The 20,136-nt window shown below is 47.3% G+C and overlaps 1 protein-coding gene across 1 annotated transcript; it reads right to left on the reverse strand.

The window, feature by feature from the left end:
- Window positions 1-812: 812 nt before the first annotated feature.
- LOC131110034 (uncharacterized) lies at window positions 813-20,036 on the reverse strand. Its single transcript, XM_078788802.1, is given in 26 exon segments — window positions 813-1,402; window positions 1,465-1,571; window positions 1,652-1,917; window positions 2,008-2,179; window positions 2,276-2,633; window positions 2,716-2,861; window positions 2,938-3,206; window positions 3,283-3,442; window positions 7,127-7,418; window positions 7,497-7,642; window positions 7,719-7,987; window positions 8,064-8,223; window positions 8,929-9,220; window positions 9,299-9,444; window positions 9,521-9,789; window positions 9,866-10,025; window positions 12,570-12,861; window positions 12,944-13,089; window positions 13,166-13,434; window positions 13,511-13,673; window positions 14,963-15,297; window positions 15,299-15,473; window positions 15,550-15,818; window positions 15,895-16,057; window positions 17,228-17,248; window positions 19,807-20,036. Coding segments are annotated over 26 exon segments (5,376 nt in total). The 5' UTR covers window positions 19,862-20,036; the 3' UTR covers window positions 813-1,126.
- Between the last annotated feature and the right edge of the window lie 100 nt (window positions 20,037-20,136).

Raw genomic sequence — 20,136 nt, forward strand, 5'->3', positions numbered from 1 at the left:
TCCCGCAAAAAACACGTTATGATCACTTTACACGTTCCAGATGCTGTCAAAAATGCTAAAATGCTAAAGCTAATTACCATTCAGAGACGTCTTAAAGTAACCTTTAATTGAGCAACTTCGTCTCTACTTTGTGATATTATTATGACAAATGTAAATAAATCTTGGTATAATACATTTATAGGTGTAATTTTATAGTGAAATATGTTATTTATGAAAATTAGTATTTTAATGAAAATGCCCTGTGAGAGGTGAATTATTGTGCTTGGAATTTGCACTGGTATAGAATTGCATAATAGCATCGATCATAAAAAAAGTATTAATAAGTTAATAAGTAAAAATATAAGTAAAATATAAAATATATAAGTATTGGTATTGGCTAACTATTACAAATATAATGATGAAAAATAGAAAGCTGCTAAATTTAAACAGTAAAAACAAAAACAAAAATGCTAAAGCTAATTACCATTCAGACACGTCAGTCATTAAGTAACCTTTTCTTGAGCAACTTCGGACTGTCCAAGTCTCTACTTCCGGATCGGATCGGGATCCAACACTTTAAAAAGATAAATCGCCATTCATTACCAACTCCTATGAAGTTGGGTTCAGCGGCTATCCTGAAGTCATCATGAGCACTTGGGAGTGTGACCAACCACAGTCGTAATACATTAAAACAGACTGTTCTTCATGGGAAGCACAAAATCCAAACAAATACAGTTTGAATAGGTGCAGCTTCTAGAAGATCTAGGAAGCGCTCCGTGCGGGTTATTGTGTATAGCTGCTCTATAGGAGTCTACAACAATGTAACAATGATGCAGGATGGAAATGTATCTTCAGCGCTTTAACTACTAGGAGGTTGAAGGGTGGCAAAGAAAATCCAGAGCACTTGGGAGTGTGACCAATCACAGGCGTGATACATTAAAACAGACTGTTTTCATGGGAAGCACAAAAATACAAACAAATACAGTTGGAATAGGTGCAGATTCTAGAAGATCTAGGAAGCTTTCCGTGTGGGTTATTGTTTATAGCTGCTCTATAGGAGTCTACAACAATGTAACAATGATGCATGGTGGAAATGTCTCTTCAGCGCTTTAACTACTAGGAGGTTGAAGGGCGACAAAGAATAGTCTCAAGCAGTTCCATGATACAGCACCAGGTAGCTTGATGTCAAAGTCCCAAAGAAACATAGGACCAGGGACCCATAGCAAAGTGGTGCACCTGCTGACGAAGAAGGTTCTGGAGATGGCAAGTCACCAACCGTTTCCTTCAAGAATGATCCAAAACGCATGGTCCTGGAAAAGATCTGAATGTCGTTGCGGAGGGATTGACTTTCACTTGCTGTAACAACGGCTGCCTGGAACCAAGATGAATCTGACTTGCAGAGCAGCGGACCACCTTCATCCCTCTGCAAAAACAACTTTTGTTGTGAACCACGAGACAACCCAAGAAAGTACAAGAAGAAGATACCTGTTGAATGTCCAAGCTAGGAGTACAAATGTTGTCCTGATCAGCACTATTGCAACTTATTACTCCAGTCTCAAGGTCTCTTAGACTCTCATCAACTCTTGCATCACCTGTAGAAAATCCACATACTGAATATACTGAATATATTTTAACCAATATCAGATCCAATCAAATGATAAAATGGCCTTACTTTTCTGTTTAGTCACCTGCCCCCATCCGGCAACCCAACAGCGAGTTCCAACAGGGAAGGTTGTTGCATCGGTGATGTCCAAACACACCGTCTGGATGTAATCACTGAAGCTGACTGCTTTCGTGAGTTGCAGCACCGCAATATTGAAACCCGTCATTTCGCTCATTGTAATCTTTTCAATGTTCATAGTCATTTCAAACTCCTCTATGCCATTGACAAGTTTCGGACCCAAATACGCCGTCCAGTCACTGGCAGTTGGATTGGAGCTATAGTAGCGTAAACAAATTGTCATCAGTGTAACTTATGTACAGTGGACATTCTGACTATAAGGCAGAGGGCTAGTATGTAGTACTTACCCAGAGAAACATTCAGCGGAAGTGAGAATGAATGTGGAAGTGATGAGCGATCCCCCACAAGCGAAGGACCCGCTTTTGTGGAGACGAACCACCCAAGGCCAGGTTCCTCCTGGTACAACTCCACGGTCACCATCTACACGAGTGTTCAAAGGAGCTGTGCCGCACACTTCCTCTAGATAGGGTAGACCAAATGAGGTAAGAAAAGACAAACAACATTCAGACAAATTAGTGCGGATACAAGAAATCTAACGCTTGTCAAGATACGAACCGGCAGGACTTGGAGTTGCTGGTTGGGGAGTTGCTGGTTGGGGAGTTGCTGGTTGGGGAGTTGTTGATACAGTACTTTGGGTGCTGGGCACTGGTCCTGCAGTAAGGGTACCACTAGTTACAGGAGGTGGTAGACCAGGACATGTGTAGTTGCTGTCAGAATCCAGCCCACTGGAGTTGAAGTGGACAAAGCCTGGTTTATCGGAACTGATATGGGAGTTGATCCAGGATTGGTAGCGGGATACTCTGGCATAAACTCCCGGCAGATTAGGTCTAGCACAGCCAAATCCGAAACTGACAATTCCGGACTGGACCCAGATGGAATCCTGCTGGCTCATCATGGGACCTCCCGAGTCCCCCTAAAGACGTGGAGAGTAATTGTATATTAAATCATACTTGAATGACTTCAATCAAAGAGATAACTGAAAAGAAGTCATCCACCTGACAAGCATCTTTCCCTCCTTCCAAAACACCAGCACAGATCATGTTATCTGTGACTGAACCTACTCCATTCAGGCAGTTACACTGTCTGTTTCCCACAACTGGCACCTCCACTTCTTGTAGCGTTTGAGGGAATGGGAGGGACACTGAACAATACAGTAAAAGTATAGTCATCGTGTAGTCAAAGCACAAATATATTCCAGTACCATGAAAGTACCTTACCTTCCTCCTGGACCGTTCCCCAGCCAGTGACCCAGCTATCGGTACCATTGTGGAACTCACTGCTACTGGCTGCCAGACACACAGGTCTGATGTAGGCTGTGAATGGGACTGCTGAGGAAAGTCTGAGCAGGGCGATGTCGTTGTTGAAGCTGGAACTGTCAAAGTCTGGATGCAAAATGATTGTGTCAACTGTTCTGGACACTTGGTTTGGGTTGCTGCCCTGCAGGTTCTGAAGACCCAGAAAAACTGACCATCCAAGGGTGCTTGTGCTACAGAGACAATGCCAAAGCTCACATTGTTTAAGCGGATCCATAAAGTATATGACATCATGTAAAGGTTACCCACCTGGAGAAGCAGTGGGCAGCAGACAACACCCACTCTTTGTTTATGAGAGAACCACCACAAGCATGGCCGAAATTCTGCAGACTGGCCTGCCAAGGCCAACTTCCTTCTTCAGCATCTCCACCTCCGACTATTTTTGTGTTTGATGGAATGATGCCACACACTGCAACCAGGTTATTCCATTAAAAAGATAACCATAACAGGATTTAAAAGTATTCCAGTAATGATGGCAAAAACCAAGTCCTTATTCGACCAAATTTTACAATTCACCTTGGTAAAACTCACAGTTTGTCCATTTTCACAACAAAAAATGATATATTGTAGTGGTAGGTTACCAGGACATAATTCACCCTAAACCGCCCTCGCTAACACTGCAGCCTCCGACCCGAGGACCCTGGCGGCCGAGGCAGACCTCTTCTTGGCAGCCCAGCGCTCTACGCCCGGCCATCTGGCCCCGGTGCAAGCCTGTGCTGCTCACAACCGGAGGGCGACGACTTCCAGTGCCTCCTCAAGGAGTTCCCCAGCGTCACCAGCCCCACTTTCTCCCCCTCTCTGCCAAGCATGGTGTGGAACACCACATTGACACCACTGGCCCACCCGTCCACGCCCGAGCCCGCTGCCTCGACCCCGCCGCCTCGACCCCGCCGCCTCGACCCCGCCGCCTCGACCCCGCCGCCTCGACCCCGCCGCCTCGACCCCACGAAGTTGGCAGTTGCCAAGTCGGAGTTCGCCAATATGGAGTGCTTGGGCATTGTCCGTCGTTCTGACAGCCCGTGGGCGTCCCCCCTCCATATCGTGCCCAAGGCTGACGGCGGGTTCCGCCCATGTGGGCATTACCGCCGCCTCAATGATGCTACCACGCCCGACCGTTAACCTGTTCCCCATGTCCACGACTTTTCGGTGCACCTTGCGGGCTGCACCATCTTTTCGAAGGTTGATTTAGTGCAGGGCTACCACCAGGTGCCCGTACACCCCGCCAACATCCCCAAGACAGCCATCATTACACCTTTTGGGCTGTTCGAATTTCTCTGGATGCCGTTTGGACTCAAGAACGCGGCCCAGTCCTTCCAGCGCCTCATGGACTCTGTGCTCAGAGACATGCCGTCCGTTTTCATGTATTTGGACAATGTCCTGGCGGCTAGTCGGTCTAAACAAGACCACCTCCGTCACCTCCGAGAGCTGTTCTCAAGACTCGACAAGAATGGACTGATCATTAATCCAGCAAAGTGCGTCTTCGGTGTCCCCTCGGTCAAATTCTTGGGGCACCTCGTCAGCACGGATGGTTCTACGCCACTGCCGTCGAAAGTGGAGGTGATCACCGCCTTTCCCCTCCCACAAACAGCCCGCGGCATCAGAGAGTTTTTGGGCATGGTAGCTTATTACCACCGCTTCGTCCGCCATGCAGCGCACGTCATGCGGCCGCTATATGAAGCGCTACATAATATGTCGCCCAACCAAGCTATTGTGTGGACAGAGGAGAGGAAGGGCGCCTTCGAAGCCACCAAGTCCGCTCTAAGCCAAGCTGCCTTGTTAGCACACGCATGCCCCACAGCCCCGGTGGCCCTCACCACGGACGCTTCGGACTACGCGGTGGGTGCGGTTTACGAACAGTGGGTGGATGACGCCTGGCAGCCGCTCGCTTTCTTCAGCCGCAAGCTGGTCCCACGGGAACAGAAGTACAGCACCTTCGACCGGGAGCTTCTTGCGCTGTGGCTGGCGTTTCGACACTTCTGTTTCCTGCTCGAAGGTCGCGAGTCCACGGCCTACGTCGACCACAAGCCACTCGTCTTTGCCATGTCAAAAGTGGCTGAGCCGTGGTCAGAGAGACAGCAGAGACACCTGTCCTTCATCTCAGAGTATACCACGGACATATGCCACGTTTCAGGCAAGGCGAACGTGGTGGCAGACTGTCTGTCCAGAACGGTTGTGAGCACCGTGCAACTAGACCTGGATTACTCGCGAATGGCGGAGGAACAGGCCACCGACGAGGGAGTACGCGCTCTCCAACAACCGGATGTCGGCCTGCGCCTGGCCAAGGTGCCTGTTGGCGCCTCCGGGGCCAGGTTGTGGTGCGACATCTCCACCGGTCTGCCCCGCCCATTGGTCCCGGCAGGTTGGCGACGTGCCGTCTTCGACACAATACATGGGCTCTCGCACCCTGGCAGAAAGGGTTCTGTGAGGTTGGTGGCACAAAAGTTCGTGTGGCGGGGCCTAAAGAAAGACATGCTCACTTGGGCCAGTTCGTGCATTCCATGTCACCGCGCTAAGATTCACCGCCACACAAAGGCACCACTGGAGCATTTCACCGTCCCAGAGAGAAGGTTCGACCATGTTAATGTCGACTTAGTGGGCCCCCTCCCCCTTTCCCATGGCTTTACACACCTGCTCACCATGGTAGACAGGACTACCTGCTCGCCAGAAGCAACCCCGCTTGCTTCCACTATGACCGCAGAAGTGGCCGTGCTTTCATCAGCACGTGGGTGGCGCGCTTCAGAACTCCATCGGACCTCTCATCAGACCGAGGTGTGCAGTTCACCTCGGAGCTTTGGAGTGCTGTTGCTGAGAATTTGGGGGTCAAGCTACACCGCACCTCTGCCTACCACCCCCAAGCGAACGGCCTCGTCGAGAGGTTTCACCGCTCAATGAAAACTGCGCTGCGGGCTAGCCTGACGAACAGCGACTGGGTGGACAGGCTGCCGTGGGTCATGTTTGGTCTGCGATGCGTCCCCAAGGAAGACCTGCAGGCATCGTCGGCCAAGCTGGTGTATGGGCAGGTCTTGCGTGTCCCCGGGGACTTCATTCCGGACGCCACCGCACCCTGGTCCGCCGCCCTACAGAGGTCCACCCTTCAGGAGGCGGTGGACACCTTTAAACCCATCCCTGCATCACACCACGGCACGGTGGACCCACATGTTCCCACTGCCCTGGGCACGGCATGTTTTGTGTTTGTCCTTTACGCCCACCCTATGACGGACCACACAGGGTCCTGGAGTACGGCAACAAGTATTTTGTTTTGGACATGGGTGGCCGACGGGAGACTGTCTCGGTGGACTGGCTGAAGTTTGCGCTGGTGGACGACACCCAACCCCTGACACTGGCGGAGCCCCCTCACCGGGGTAGGCTCCCGCTCCCTGACAAGGCACCCCCTGCCGGGCCAGGCGTCCCGACCCCCGCGTGGACAATCTCGTCCCCTTCACCACACCCTTGTCCACTGCCGCAAGCAGTGCGCACACGGCGGGGCCGTGCGGTTGTCCCCGCACGCACAGACGATTTTGACTATGGGTGAATTCTGGGGGGGCTTGTGTAGTGGTAGGTTACCGAGACATAATTCACCCCGGAACGATCGATAGGGGAGGGGTTGCCACCCGGAGGGGTGGGTGCAAGGGACGGGGGTTTTCCACTTCCTGTTGTGGTTGAGAGACGGGGCTTTCATGTCTTACATAGCAAAGAGTGCAAGTTAATGTTTGTAAGAAAAATAAAGTTTTCTCCCAAATTCGACACTTCGCCTCAGACTCCAGTTCTTCGGCGCTTCAATATATTGTATAGCTTTTTGGCAACTTGCCCATGTATGTATGACATAACCTTTTGGCAACTTGCCCTTTGGGGGACGAGCCTCAAGGGTACTGTCCCTAAAGAATAGAGTTCCAACACTGCAATGCTGTCCTGCAGTGGAAACAAGCCAAATTAGGGTTGACGCTTCCAAGCCATGCCATGGGATCTGATCTGAACTATAACACTCCATGGAAATGTGGCTTAAATGCCATGTCAATAGGGTCATGCCAGTCGAAATTCCTGTTGTGGGATTGTACGGTACATGTGTCAGCGCAGTGAAAATCGAGGTACCTACATTCAGCACTTGACATGCCGGGCCCTGGTTCTGCAGTAGGAGTAACCGCTGTACCAGGAAGAGGAAGACCAGGACATGTGTAGCTGCTGTCAGAATCCAGCCCACTGGAGTTGAAGTGGACAAAGCCTGGTTTATCCGAACTGATATGGGAGTTGACCCAAGATTGGTAACTGGATACTCTGGCATAAACCCCCGGCAGATTAGGTCTAGCACAGCCAAATCCGAAACTGACAATTCCGGACTGGACCCAGATGGAATCCTGCTGGCTCATCATGGGACCTCCCGAGTCCCCCTAAAGACGTGGAGAGTAATTGTATATTAAATCATACTTGAATGACTTCAATCAAAGAGATAACTGAAGTTCATCCACCTGACAAGCATCTTTCCCTCCTTCCAAAACACCAGCACAGATCATGTTATCTGTGACTGAACCTACTCCATTCAGGCAGTTACACTGTCTGTTTCCCACAACTGGCACCTCCACTTCTTGTAGCGTTTGAGGGAATGGGAGGGACACTGAACAATACAGTAAAAGTATAGTCATCGTGTAGTCAAAGCACAAACATATTCCAGTACCATGAAAGTACCTTACCTTCCTCCTGGACCGTTCCCCAGCCAGTGACCCAGCTATCGGTACCATTGTGGAACTCACTGCTACTGGCTGCCAGACACACAGGTCTGATGTAGGCTGTGAATGGGACTGCTGAGGAAAGTCTGAGCAGGGCGATGTCGTTGTTGAAGCTGGAACTGTCAAAGTCTGGATGCAAAATGATTGTGTCAACTGTTCTGGACACTTGGTTTGGGTTGCTGCCCTGCAGGTTCTGAAGACCCAGAAAAACTGACCATCCAAGGGTGCTTGTGCTACAGAGACAATGCCAAAGCTCACATTGTTTAAGCGGATCCATAAAGTATATGACATCATGTAAAGGTTACCCACCTGGAGAAGCAGTGGGCAGCAGACAACACCCACTCTTTGTTTATGAGAGAACCACCACAAGCATGGCCGAAATTCTGCAGACTGGCCTGCCAAGGCCAACTTCCTTCTTCAGCATCTCCACCTCCGACTATTTTTGTGTTTGATGGAATGATGCCACACACTGCAACCAGGTTATTCCATTAAAAAGATAACCATAACAGGATTTAAAAGTATTCCAGTCATGATGGCAAAAACCAAGTCCTTATTCGACCAAATTTTACAATTCACCTTGGTAAAACTCACAGTTTGTCCATTTTCACAACAAAAAATGATATACGTATTGTAGTGGTAGGTTACCGGGACATAATTCACCCCGGAACGATCTATAGGGGAGGGGTTGCCACCCGGAGGGGTGGGTGCAAGGGACGGGGGTTTTCCGCTTCCTGTTGTGGTTGAGAGACAGGGCTTTCATGTCTTACATAGCAAAGAGTGCAAGTTAAGGTTTGTAAGAAAAATAAAGTTTTCTCCCAAATTCGACACTTCGCCTCAGACTCCAGTTCTTCGGCGCTTCAATATATTGTATAGCTTTTTGGCAACTTGCCCATGTATGTATGACATAACCTTTTGGCAACTTGCCCTTTGGGGGACGAGCCTCAAGGGTACTGTCCCTAAAGAATAGAGTTCCAACACTGCAATGCTGTCCTGCAGTGGAAACAAGCCAAATTAGGGTTGACGCTTCCAAGCCATGCCATGGGATCTGATCTGAACTATAACACTCCATGGAAATGTGGCTTAAATGCCATGTCAATAGGGTCATGCCAGTCGAAATTCCTGTTGTGGGATTGTACGGTACATGTGTCAGCGCAGTGGAAATCGAGGTACCTACATTCAGCACTTGACATGCCGGGCCCTGGTTCTGCAGTAGGAGTAACCGCTGTACCAGGAAGAGGAAGACCAGGACATGTGTAGTTGCTGTCAGAATCCAGCCCACTGGAGTTGAAGTGGACAAAGCCTGGTTTATCCGAACTGATATGGGAGTTGACCCAAGATTGGTAACTGGATACTCTGGCATAAACCCCCGGCAGATTAGGTCTAGCACAGCCAAATCCGAAACTGACAATTCCGGACTGGACCCAGATGGAATCCTGCTGGCTCATCATGGGACCTCCCGAGTCCCCCTAAAGACGTGGAGAGTAATTGTATATTAAATCATACTTGAATGACTTCAATCAAAGAGATAACTGAAGTTCATCCACCTGACAAGCATCTTTCCCTCCTTCCAAAACACCAGCACAGATCATGTTATCTGTGACTGAACCTACTCCATTCAGGCAGTTACACTGTCTGTTTCCCACAACTGGCACCTCCACTTCTTGTAGCGTTTGAGGGAATGGGAGGGACACTGAACAATACAGTAAAAGTATAGTCATCGTGTAGTCAAAGCACAAATATATTCCAGTACCATGAAAGTACCTTACCTCCCTCCTGGACCGTTCCCCAGCCAGTGACCCAGCTATCGGTACCATTGTGGAACTCACTGCTACTGGCTGCCAGACACACAGGTCTGATGTAGGCTGTGAATGGGACTGCTGAGGAAAGTCTGAGCAGGGCGATGTCGTTGTTGAAGCTGGAACTGTCAAAGTCTGGATGCAAAATGATTGTGTCAACTGTTCTGGACACTTGGTTTGGGTTGCTGCCCTGCAGGTTCTGAAGACCCAGAAAAACTGACCATCCAAGGGTGCTTGTGCTACAGAGACAATGCCAAAGCTCACATTGTTTAAGCGGATCCATAAAGTATATGACATCATGTAAAGGTTACCCACCTGGAGAAGCAGTGGGCAGCAGACAACACCCACTCTTTGTTTATGAGAGAACCACCACAAGCATGGCCGAAATTCTGCAAACTGGCCTGCCAAGGCCAACTTCCTTCTTCAGCATCTCCACCTCCGACTATTTTTGTGTTTGATGGAATGACGCCACACACTGCAACCAGGTTAGTCCATTAAAAAGATAACCATAACAGGATTTAAAAGTATTCCAGTCATGATGGCAAAAACCAAGTCCTTATTCGACCAAATTTTACAATTCACCTTGGTAAAACTCACAGTTTGTCAATTTTCACAACAAAAAATGATATATTGTAGTGGTAGGTTACCGGGACATAATTCACCCCGGAACGATCTATAGGGGAGGGGTTGCCACCCGGAGGGGTGGGTGCAAGGGACGGGGGTTTTCCGCTTCCTGTTGTGGTTGAGAGACGGGGCCTTCATGTCTTACATAGCAAAGAGTGCAAGTTAATGTTTGTAAGAAAAATAAAGTTTTGTCCCAAATTCGACACTCCGCCTCAGACTCCAGTTCTTTGGCGCTTTACTGGTGACCCCAACAGTAGTCCCAAAGTGTTCGGAGCTACAGCAAACATGGCTACAAACGGCACCCTAAAATTGCTGGAGTTCTGGGAATCAGCAGCAGCGGCGTGGTTCGCACAGGCGGAGGCACAGTTCGCCATCCGCGGCGTGGATGACGACGACTTTCGCTACTACCATGTTGTTGCGGCGTTGAGCAGCTTGACGGCCGCTAAAGCGGTAAACTTCATCACTTCCCCGCCGGCCCAGCGGAAGTACGACGGTCTCAAGTCGCACTTGCTGAAGACTTTCGAGCTCTCTCGGCAAGAGCATGCGTGCCGGCTCCTGGACATTTCTGGTTTGGGAGACCGTAAGCCATCGGAGCACATGGAGATGATGCTGAACCTGTTTGGTACGAAGGAGGCTAATTTCCTCTTCATGGAGCTTTTCCTACGGCACATGCCCCCACAGGTGCAAACCGCCCTCGCCAATACTGCAGCCTCAGACCCGAGGACCCTGGCGGCCGAGGCGGACCTCTTCTTCTTGGCAGCCCAGCGCTCTACGCCCGGCCATCTGGCCCCGGTGAAAGGCTGTGCTGCTCACAATCAGAGGGCGACGACTTCCAGTGCCTCCTCAAGGAGTTCCCCAGCCTCACCAGCCCCACCTTCTCCGCCCTCTCTGCCAAGCATGGTGTGCAACACCACATTGACACCACTGGCCCACCCGTCCACGCCCGAGCTCGCTGCTTCGACCCCGCCGCCTCGACCCCGCCGCCTCGACCCCGCCGCCTCGACCCCGCCGCCTCGACCCCGCCGCCTCGACCCCACAAAGTTGGCAGTCGCCAAGTCGGAGTTCGCCAATATGGAGCGCTTGGGCATTGTCCGTCATTCTGACAGCCCGCGGGCGTCCCCCCTCCATATCGTGCCCAAGGCTGATGGCGGGTTCCGCCCATGTGGGGATTACCGCCGCCTCAATGATGCTACCACACCCGACCGCTACCCTGTTCCCCATGTCCACGACTTTTCAGCGCACCTTGCAGGCTGCACCATCCTTTCGAAGGTTGATTTGGTGTGGGGCTACCACCAGATGCCCGTACACCCCGCCGACATCCCCAAGGCAGCCGTCATTACACCTTTTGGGCTGTTCGAATTTCTCTGGATGCCGTTTGGACTCAAGAACGCGGCCCAGTCCTTCCAGCGCCTCATGGACTCTGTGCTCAGAGACATGCCATCCGTTTTGTGTCATGTCAACGCACTAAGATTCACCGCCACACAAAGGCACCACTGGAGCATTTCATCATCCCAGAGAAAAGGTTCGACCATGTTAATGTCGACCTAGTGGGCCCTCTCCCCCTTTCCCACGGCTTTACACACCTGCTCACCATGGTAGACAGGACTACCCGCTGGCCAGAAGCAACCCCGCTTGCTTCCACTACGACCGCAGAAGTGGCCCGTGCTTTCATCAGCACGTGGGTGGCGCGCTTCGGAACTCCATCGGACCTCTCATTGGACCGAGATGTACAGTTCACCTCGGAAATGAAAACGGCGCTGCGGGCTAGCCTGACGAACGCCGACTGGGTGGACAGGCTGCCATGGGTCATGCTTGATCTGCGATCCGCCCCCAAGGAAGACCTGCAGGCATCGTCGGCCGAGCTGGTGTACGGGCAGGTCTTGCGTGTCCCCGGGGACTTCATTCCGGACGCCACCGCACTCTGGTCCGCCGCCCTACAGAGGTCCACCCTGCAGGAGGCGGTGGACACCTTTAAACCCATCCCTGCATCACACCACGGCACGGTGGACCCACATGTTCCCACCGCCCTGGGCACGGCACGTTTTGTGTTTGTCCACCACGACGTGCACCGTGGGCCTTTACGCCCACCTTATGACGGACCATACAGGGTCCTGGAGCACGGCGACAAGTATTTTGTTTTGGACATGGGTGGCCGACGGGAGACTCGGTGGACCGGCTGAAGGTTGCGCTGGCTCCCCAGCAAGGCGCCCCCTACCAGGCCAGGCGTGCCAACCCCCGCGTGGACAATCTCGCCCCCTTCACTACAACCTTCTTCCCTGCTGCAAGCAGTGCGCACACGGCGGGGCCGTGCAGTTGTCCCCGTCATGCCAGTCGAAATTCCTGTTGTGGGATTGTACAGTACATGTGTCAGTGCGGTGGAAATCGAGGTACCTACATTCAGCACTTGACATGCCGGGCCCTGGTTCTGCAGTAGGAGTAACCGCTGTACCAGGAAGAGGAAGACCAGGACATGTGTAGTTGCTGTCAGAATCCAGCCCACTGGAGTTGAAGTGGACAAAGCCTGGTTTATCCGAACTGATATGGGAGTTGATCCAAGATTGGTAACTGGATACTCTGGCATAAACCCCCGGCAGATTAGGTCTAGCACAGCCAAATCCAAAACTGACAATTCCGGACTGGACCCAGATGGAATCCTGTTGGCTCATCATGGGACCTCCTGAGTCCCCCTAAAGACGTGGAGAGTAATTGTATATTAAATCATACTTGAATGACTTCAATCAAAGAGATAACTGAAAAGAAGTCATCCACCTGACAAGCATCTTTCCCTCCTTCCAAAACACCAGCACAGATCATGTTATCTGTGACTGAACCTACTCCATTCAGGCAGTTACACTGTCTGTTTCCCACAACTGGCACCTCCACTTCTTGTAGCGTTTGAGGGAATGGGAGGGACACTGAACAATACAGTAAAAGTATAGTCATCGTGTAGTCAAAGCACAAATATATTCCAGTACCATGAAAGTACCTTACCTCCCTCCTGGACCGTTCCCCAGCCAGTGACCCAGCTATCGGTACCATTGTGGAACTCACTGCTACTGGCTGCCAGACACACAGGTCTGATGTAGGCTGTGAATGGGACTGCTGAGGAAAGTCTGAGCAGGGCGATGTCGTTGTTGAAGCTGGAACTGTCAAAGTCTGGATGCAAAATGATTGTGTCAACTGTTCTGGACACTTGGTTTGGGTTGCTGCCCTGCAGGTTCTGAAGACCGAGAGAAACTGACCATCCAAGGGTGCTTGTGCTACAGAGACAATGCCAAAGCTCACATTGTTTAAGCGGATCCATAAAGTGTATGACATCATGTAAAGGTTACCCACCTGGAGAAGCAGTGGGCAGCAGACAACACCCACTCTTTGTTTATGAGAGAACCACCACAAACATGGCTGTCAGAGTCCTGCAGGCTGGCCTGCCAAGGCCAACTTCCTTCTGGAGCGTCTTCACCTCCGACTATCTTTGTCTTTCCTGATTGGATGCCGCACACTGCAAACAAGTGATGTCATTACAATTCAAGGATACTGGTTCACGATCCACAGAGAAGTTCAATGGCAAACACATATTGGAGTACTCAAATGAGTTTACAACAACAGCAATGTCTAGTGTCCACCAAACGGTACAATTCATCCCTGTGCAATATAGAAGAGTTTTCTCTGTGAAGAATTATGACGGGTGCCAAAATAACTGAGGTTTGTGCAACGCTTTTTGGTAACCTATACTTGGGGGAAGAGCCACAATAGCCACGTTTAAATGAGCAGTTTTTCTCTTTCCGAATGGAATCTTTCCAATTGACCTTTCCGAAAGCAATGGTATACATGGAAAGGAATATTCCAATGGCGTGTCTACATGCGGCGCTATAATCAACCAGAATAGTCAATGGGGCATGCCCAGTAAAGCGTAAACACCAACATCACGTGATACCGACTTCCTCCAGTTTTTCTTCCACTTGTTGGAATAACTCCGTATTGCCAGTTTTTCCTTCGTCCGGTCTTGAAATTTAGTTTGAATCAAAAACAAACTTTCCTTAGCAGTCCAGTGCCGATTGCTCGCCTCCATTTTTTTAAATCAAACAACATCTCAAGCTGCGTGTTACGTCATATCTCAGCATTCGCTGAAAGAACGCACCCGGGAACAGGAAAAGATCAAGTTCAATCTTGCTAATATTTTATAATTAAGCTCGGCACATTTTTATATAGATATGTATTTTCTTTTTTAATAAAACTGGACTTGTGAATGGCGTATAGAAGGGTTTAGATTCTGTTCCACAGATGGCGCTAATGCACACCAAAGCTGCTTGCCAACCGACAATAAACAACAGAAGAACAAAAAAGAACGTACCCTGACAACTTTCCGATTGAGCGGGTACAAGATACCTCAATCGGATTGGGGAAAGGAATATTCCACCCCTGGGAATCTGATCATATATTCATTCGGATTGGCACTTTTCTTTCGGAAGGAGGTGTATACAAAGGTTACATTCTTCCCGTTTGAGCAAATAACCCGAATGGAATTGGAATATTTGGGTCCATGTATACGTGGCTATTGTTATTTAACCTAAATGATAGAGTTAGAATACTGCACTGCTGGATGCCCCCAAGGCAAATGTAAGACAGATTAGGATTTCTTATTTAATGCCATAACATGGGTGCTGAGGTAAACTGTACCAGTTAAAGGAAACTTAAGTGGCATGTCAATCAGTTAAAACTTCTCTAATCATAGGAATCCATGTGTAGCGTATGACTGAATGTCAATGCAGTGGTACTCAAAGGACACACATTCAGCACTTGAGACACTGGGTCCTGGATCTGCCGTCGGCATAATGGGAGGTGGTAGACCAGGACATGTGTAGTTGCTGTCAGAATCCAGCCCACTGGAGTTGAAGTGGACAAAGCCTGGTTTATCCGAACTGATATGGGAGTTGATCCAAGATTGGTAACTGGATACTCTGGCATAAACTCCCGGCAGATTAGGTTGAGCACAGCCAAATCCAAAACTGACAATTCCGGACTGGACCCAGATGGAATCCTGCTGGCTCATCATGGGACCTCCCGAGTCCCCCTAAAGACGTGGAGAGTAATTGTATATTAAATCATACTTGAATGACTTCAATCAAAGAGATAACTGAAAAGAAGTCATCCACCTGACAAGCATCTTTCCCTCCTTCCAAAACACCAGCACAGATCATGTTATCTGTGACTGAACCTACTCCATTCAGGCAGTTACACTGTCTGTTTCCCACAACTGGCACCTCCACTTCTTGTAGCGTTTGAGGGAATGGGAGGGACACTGAACAATACAGTAAAAGTATAGTCATCGTGTAGTCAAAGCACAAATATATTCCAGTACCATGAAAGTACCTTACCTCCCTCCTGGACCGTTCCCCAGCCAGTGACCCAGCTATCGGTACCATTGTGGAACTCACTGCTACTGGCTGCCAGACACACAGGTCTGATGTAGGCTGTGAATGGGACTGCTGAGGAAAGTCTGAGCAGGGCGATGTCGTTGTTGAAGCTGGAACTGTCAAAGTCTGGATGCAAAATGATTGTGTCAACTGTTCTGGACACTTGGTTTGGGTTGCTGCCCTGCAGGTTCTGAAGGCCGAGAGAAACTGACCATCCAAGGGTGCTTGTGCTACAGAGACAATGCCAAAGCTCACATTGTTTAAGCGGATCCATAAAGTATATGACATCATGTAAAGGTTACCCACCTGGAGAAGCAGTGGGCAGCAGACAACACCCACTCTTTGTTTATGAGAGAACCACCACAAACATGGCTGTCAGAGTCCTGCAGGCTGGCCTGCCAAGGCCAACTTCCTTCTGGAGCATTTTCACCTCCGACTATCCTGGTGTTCAGTGAAGCGATACCACATACTAAGAAAGAGATTGCACAAATTGATTGGTTGGAATCATCAGGAGGGTCAGAAGGAAGATCTTAGACCAGTGGCTCCCCAACCTTTTTTAGCAGCCTATTGGAGATGAAATTATTTTCATTTTTGAGCCTAGCGACGTCACAATATGAAAATGAGTGGGTATAAAATATAGTGGGTATAAGTGCTGGTAATACATTAATAAAGTCTTTGGAGAGCTAAGTGTTTAGGAGCTACAGGTAGCTCATGAGGTACTGGCTGGAGACCCCTGACTTACCGTGTATTAGCATATCATATCACATATCATCGCTGGTGTGGTGGAAGTCAGGGGAAGCCGGACGTGCGGCAACCTTGCCTGCCCAGTGAAGAGCACTCATTGTCGGACACACTTTGTCAGAGGCAACGTTAGTCCGGTGGAGCTCAGAAGCCGAATGTGAGGGCACCGCGTGGACGGTAAGCATGTCTGACATTAATGTTTGTCTTTCCCAGTGAGAGCGTGCTGCTTCTGGCTTTAGCAATATTTCACGTTCATGTTCACGGGACAAAAACAATCCCGTGTGAAAAACCGTTGAAATGCAGATTAAAATATTTGTGTCTTGCTGGGAATCACCAAATACAATAACTTCTGCCTGAGTTTGTTTTGTAAACAGAGAAGCAGAACATATTGTGCCTACAGCCACGCCCATAAGGAAGACTACTCCTTTGTGACATCACAAAAGAACAGTTTTGCAACGCCCCCTGAAACCAAGCATTTTGAGCCATCTCAAACTTTTTTCAGGGCTCATTTCCAAATGCGTAAACCTCATTATCTGGAACTTTGGCATCGTTTAACACGAGAATACAACATTTTAACTACATTTATAGGTCAGAAAAGTTGAAAAAGCATAATAGGTCCCTTATAATGCAGACACGTTTTGTGCTGAAGACAAACTTCATTGCAGAAAGATTAACTCCAGGAAACAGAGAGATGGGGAGTCTGCAAGAGACCTCCTATCTCCAATGGTGATCCCATGTCCCATCAGGTTTTGACTGAACTGGAGTACCTCTTAAGGTCCTAATAACTCTTCTGTTCTGTCCCCTATAGGGACATGACTACTACTTGATGGAGCCCGTATATCACCAGTGGTACTCGTACCACAGTCTGGGAATAAATAACTTGAGAATTAAAACTTACCATCCAGCTGAGCATGTGAATCTACGGAAAAAAAAAACATGACACAAATGAGTCAGTCAGGATGAAAAACCCAATAATAAACAAACCAAGGCTAATAATAATCATTTCAGTTTATTTATTTATTTCAATTAAAACAACATTCTCAAGCGTGCATACCTCTACCCGAGACTGTAAGACTGACCGAACTGTACCTGTCAACTCAAATCCTTCCGGATATCAATATCAATGAAAATATTGACTCCTAACCACTAATTATCACAAACAGTACAGTACTTCACCATTCTTTTCATTCCTCGTGCAAAACAAGTTGGTTGACAATGAAAGGCTGAAAAGCACAGTTAGTGATGGGAATGCTCAATAACAAATATTTTTTTTTGTACTAACGTGCCTAAAAAGTGCTGCACGGCGTACGAGTGATTAGCACGCAGCTCTTACAGATAGGAGATCTGAGTTCAATTCCACCCTCGGCCATCTCTGTGTGGAGTTTGCATGTTCTCCCCGTGCATGCGTGGGTTTTCTCCGGGTACTCCGGTTTCCTCCCACATTCCAAAAACATGCTAGGTTAATTGGCGACTCCAAATTGTCCATAGGTATGAATGTGAGTGTGAATGGTTGTTTGTCTATATGTGCCCTGTGATTGGCTAGCCACCAGTCCAGGGTGTACCCCGCCTCTCGTCTCGAAGACAGCTGGGATAGGCTCCAGAAGCGGTAGAAAATGAATGAATGAATGCCTAAAAAGTCCTACTAAATGAGACATGGCTTGAATGCTAATTGTGAATATTTATCCCCAACAATCACAATAAGTGGTGCTGACACTCTGGCATTGAGTAGGTGTCCCATTCGGTCACACTTGGTCAATGGCCATGGTAGGCTATCTTGTCTTTAATGACCATTTTGCTCTTACAGACAGAAAAAAAACCATTAAAAGTTAGTGCAATGTTGACACAAAGCCCACTACAGCCCACTCACCGACCAGCGTATCTGTGTTTTCACAATTTCTTTGACTATCCAATGTGTCAGTCATCATTACGAGTCAATGTCATATTCCTGATTGCGTCACAGGAGATGAGAGAAACGGTCGTCTAATGGGTTGAGTGAGGTGTCAATCAAATGTTTTTGAGGTAACATGATTGATGACTAATGCATCTATGCTGATTTTATGATCAGGAACATGTGGAAAATATGCGTTCATTGTCAATGGAACAGAACCTTATTTGCTACATTACTTATACATATATATATAGTATATATACACATATATATATATATGTATATCAGTGGAATCTCAGTGGAATTAACTGTCCAGTGTCAAATTACGGTTCATCATGATAATAGTTGAAAGGCAAGAAGTAGAAATGGACCTAAAAATGGAACGGCAAAGACCTACCGTAACAATCAATACAACTACAAACAACTTACCCAGTACATTATTACACCAATTTAGATTTTCATTAGCCAATCAGTCACTTATACTACTGAAAATACATACATTTTGTATTTCTATCAAATAAATACAATTAGAAGGGTAAATATAATTAAAATGTAGTAATATGTTTATAGCTTATTTGAAACAGCATAATTTGAAATAAAATAAAATAATATTATTATTATATTATTAATATTATTATAATATAATAATAACATTATATTGATTATTAATAATAATAATATTAATTAATAATAATATTATTATATTATTTTCCAATAATACAAAATAAATATTTTATAGTATATGATTGTAGTATATAACACAGGGGTGGGCAAACTACGGCCCGGGGGCCACATGCGGCCCACTAAGCGATTGAATCCGGCCCGCCTGTTGCTTTTTAAGTATTTCAAATTTTAACATACAATCTGGCAACATAACTTGCAAGTCGGACGTCTTATTTAGTAAAAAAAAAACAAAAAAAATTACAAATTAAATGAAAATAAATAACAAGAAAAATATATATATTAACAATATATATATAAATAAATGTATGATATATTAAATGACTGATGTTTAAAGTGCTCCTGAAAAAGTTTTACAGATAAAATTAGACCAAAAAAATCTAGAAAAATTATAAGTATAAAATAGTGTGTATGTTAAATATATGTTATGGCCCCCCCGGACAATTTTGTTAACTCAATGCGGCCCACCAGTCAAAATATTTGCCCACCCCTGATATAACATATATGTATATATATTAGATGAGCGTTCTATAAAGAGTTAGTTTTTAGTCTATGACTGTGTTATTAAGAAAGCATACATTAAAAAAATAATTCAAAATAAGATGTAAATATAAATCCAATTAAAGTAGATTATTTAAAGTAACAAACAGTTGTGTAATATCGGCCAATAATTCATTTCAAATAATGCATGTATTTTAACGTCCTTTTCCTTTGTCTGTATTTTTTTTTAATTTTTTTACTTTTTATCAGTTTTCACTGATCACAAGAGCTAAAGGTTAAAAAAAACATCTTCATGTCATGGTACTTATCAGCAGCTAGAACATAAACATAGCGATGTTGTGGTTGCTACGGCTTAAGTAATATACAGGATAAACCGATCCAGATCGTCCAATTTGAGTGCAACTTACTTGCAGTGAAAAGGCTCAGTAGCGGCAATACGTGGAGCCATTCTGTGATCGTCATTGTGTGAATGCACAACTCCGAGCTGTCAGTCTATTTAAGCTTGACTGATTCATTCCACCGACTTTGAGGTGTGTCTCTACTACCGCTCTCCCCGGCCAACGCTTCACAAATAAAAGATCAACCGCTTACGATTGGCTTTGATTATTCAGGAAAACGATGATTTCTAAATTCTAATTCTCATGGATTCATCACTCAATAATCGTGGTTGTGTGTCCGTTTTTTTTTTTTTATTCTGAGCTTCCCAAACACAAACATGTTCTTAGACTTGTGAATGT

The sequence above is a fragment of the Doryrhamphus excisus genome, unplaced genomic scaffold, assembly GCF_037039965.1.
Source record: "Doryrhamphus excisus strain RoL-2023G ecotype Guam unplaced genomic scaffold, RoL_Dexc_Guam_v1.1 HiC_scaffold_24, whole genome shotgun sequence".
In the NCBI taxonomy this organism is placed as follows: Eukaryota; Metazoa; Chordata; class Actinopteri; order Syngnathiformes; family Syngnathidae; genus Doryrhamphus; species Doryrhamphus excisus.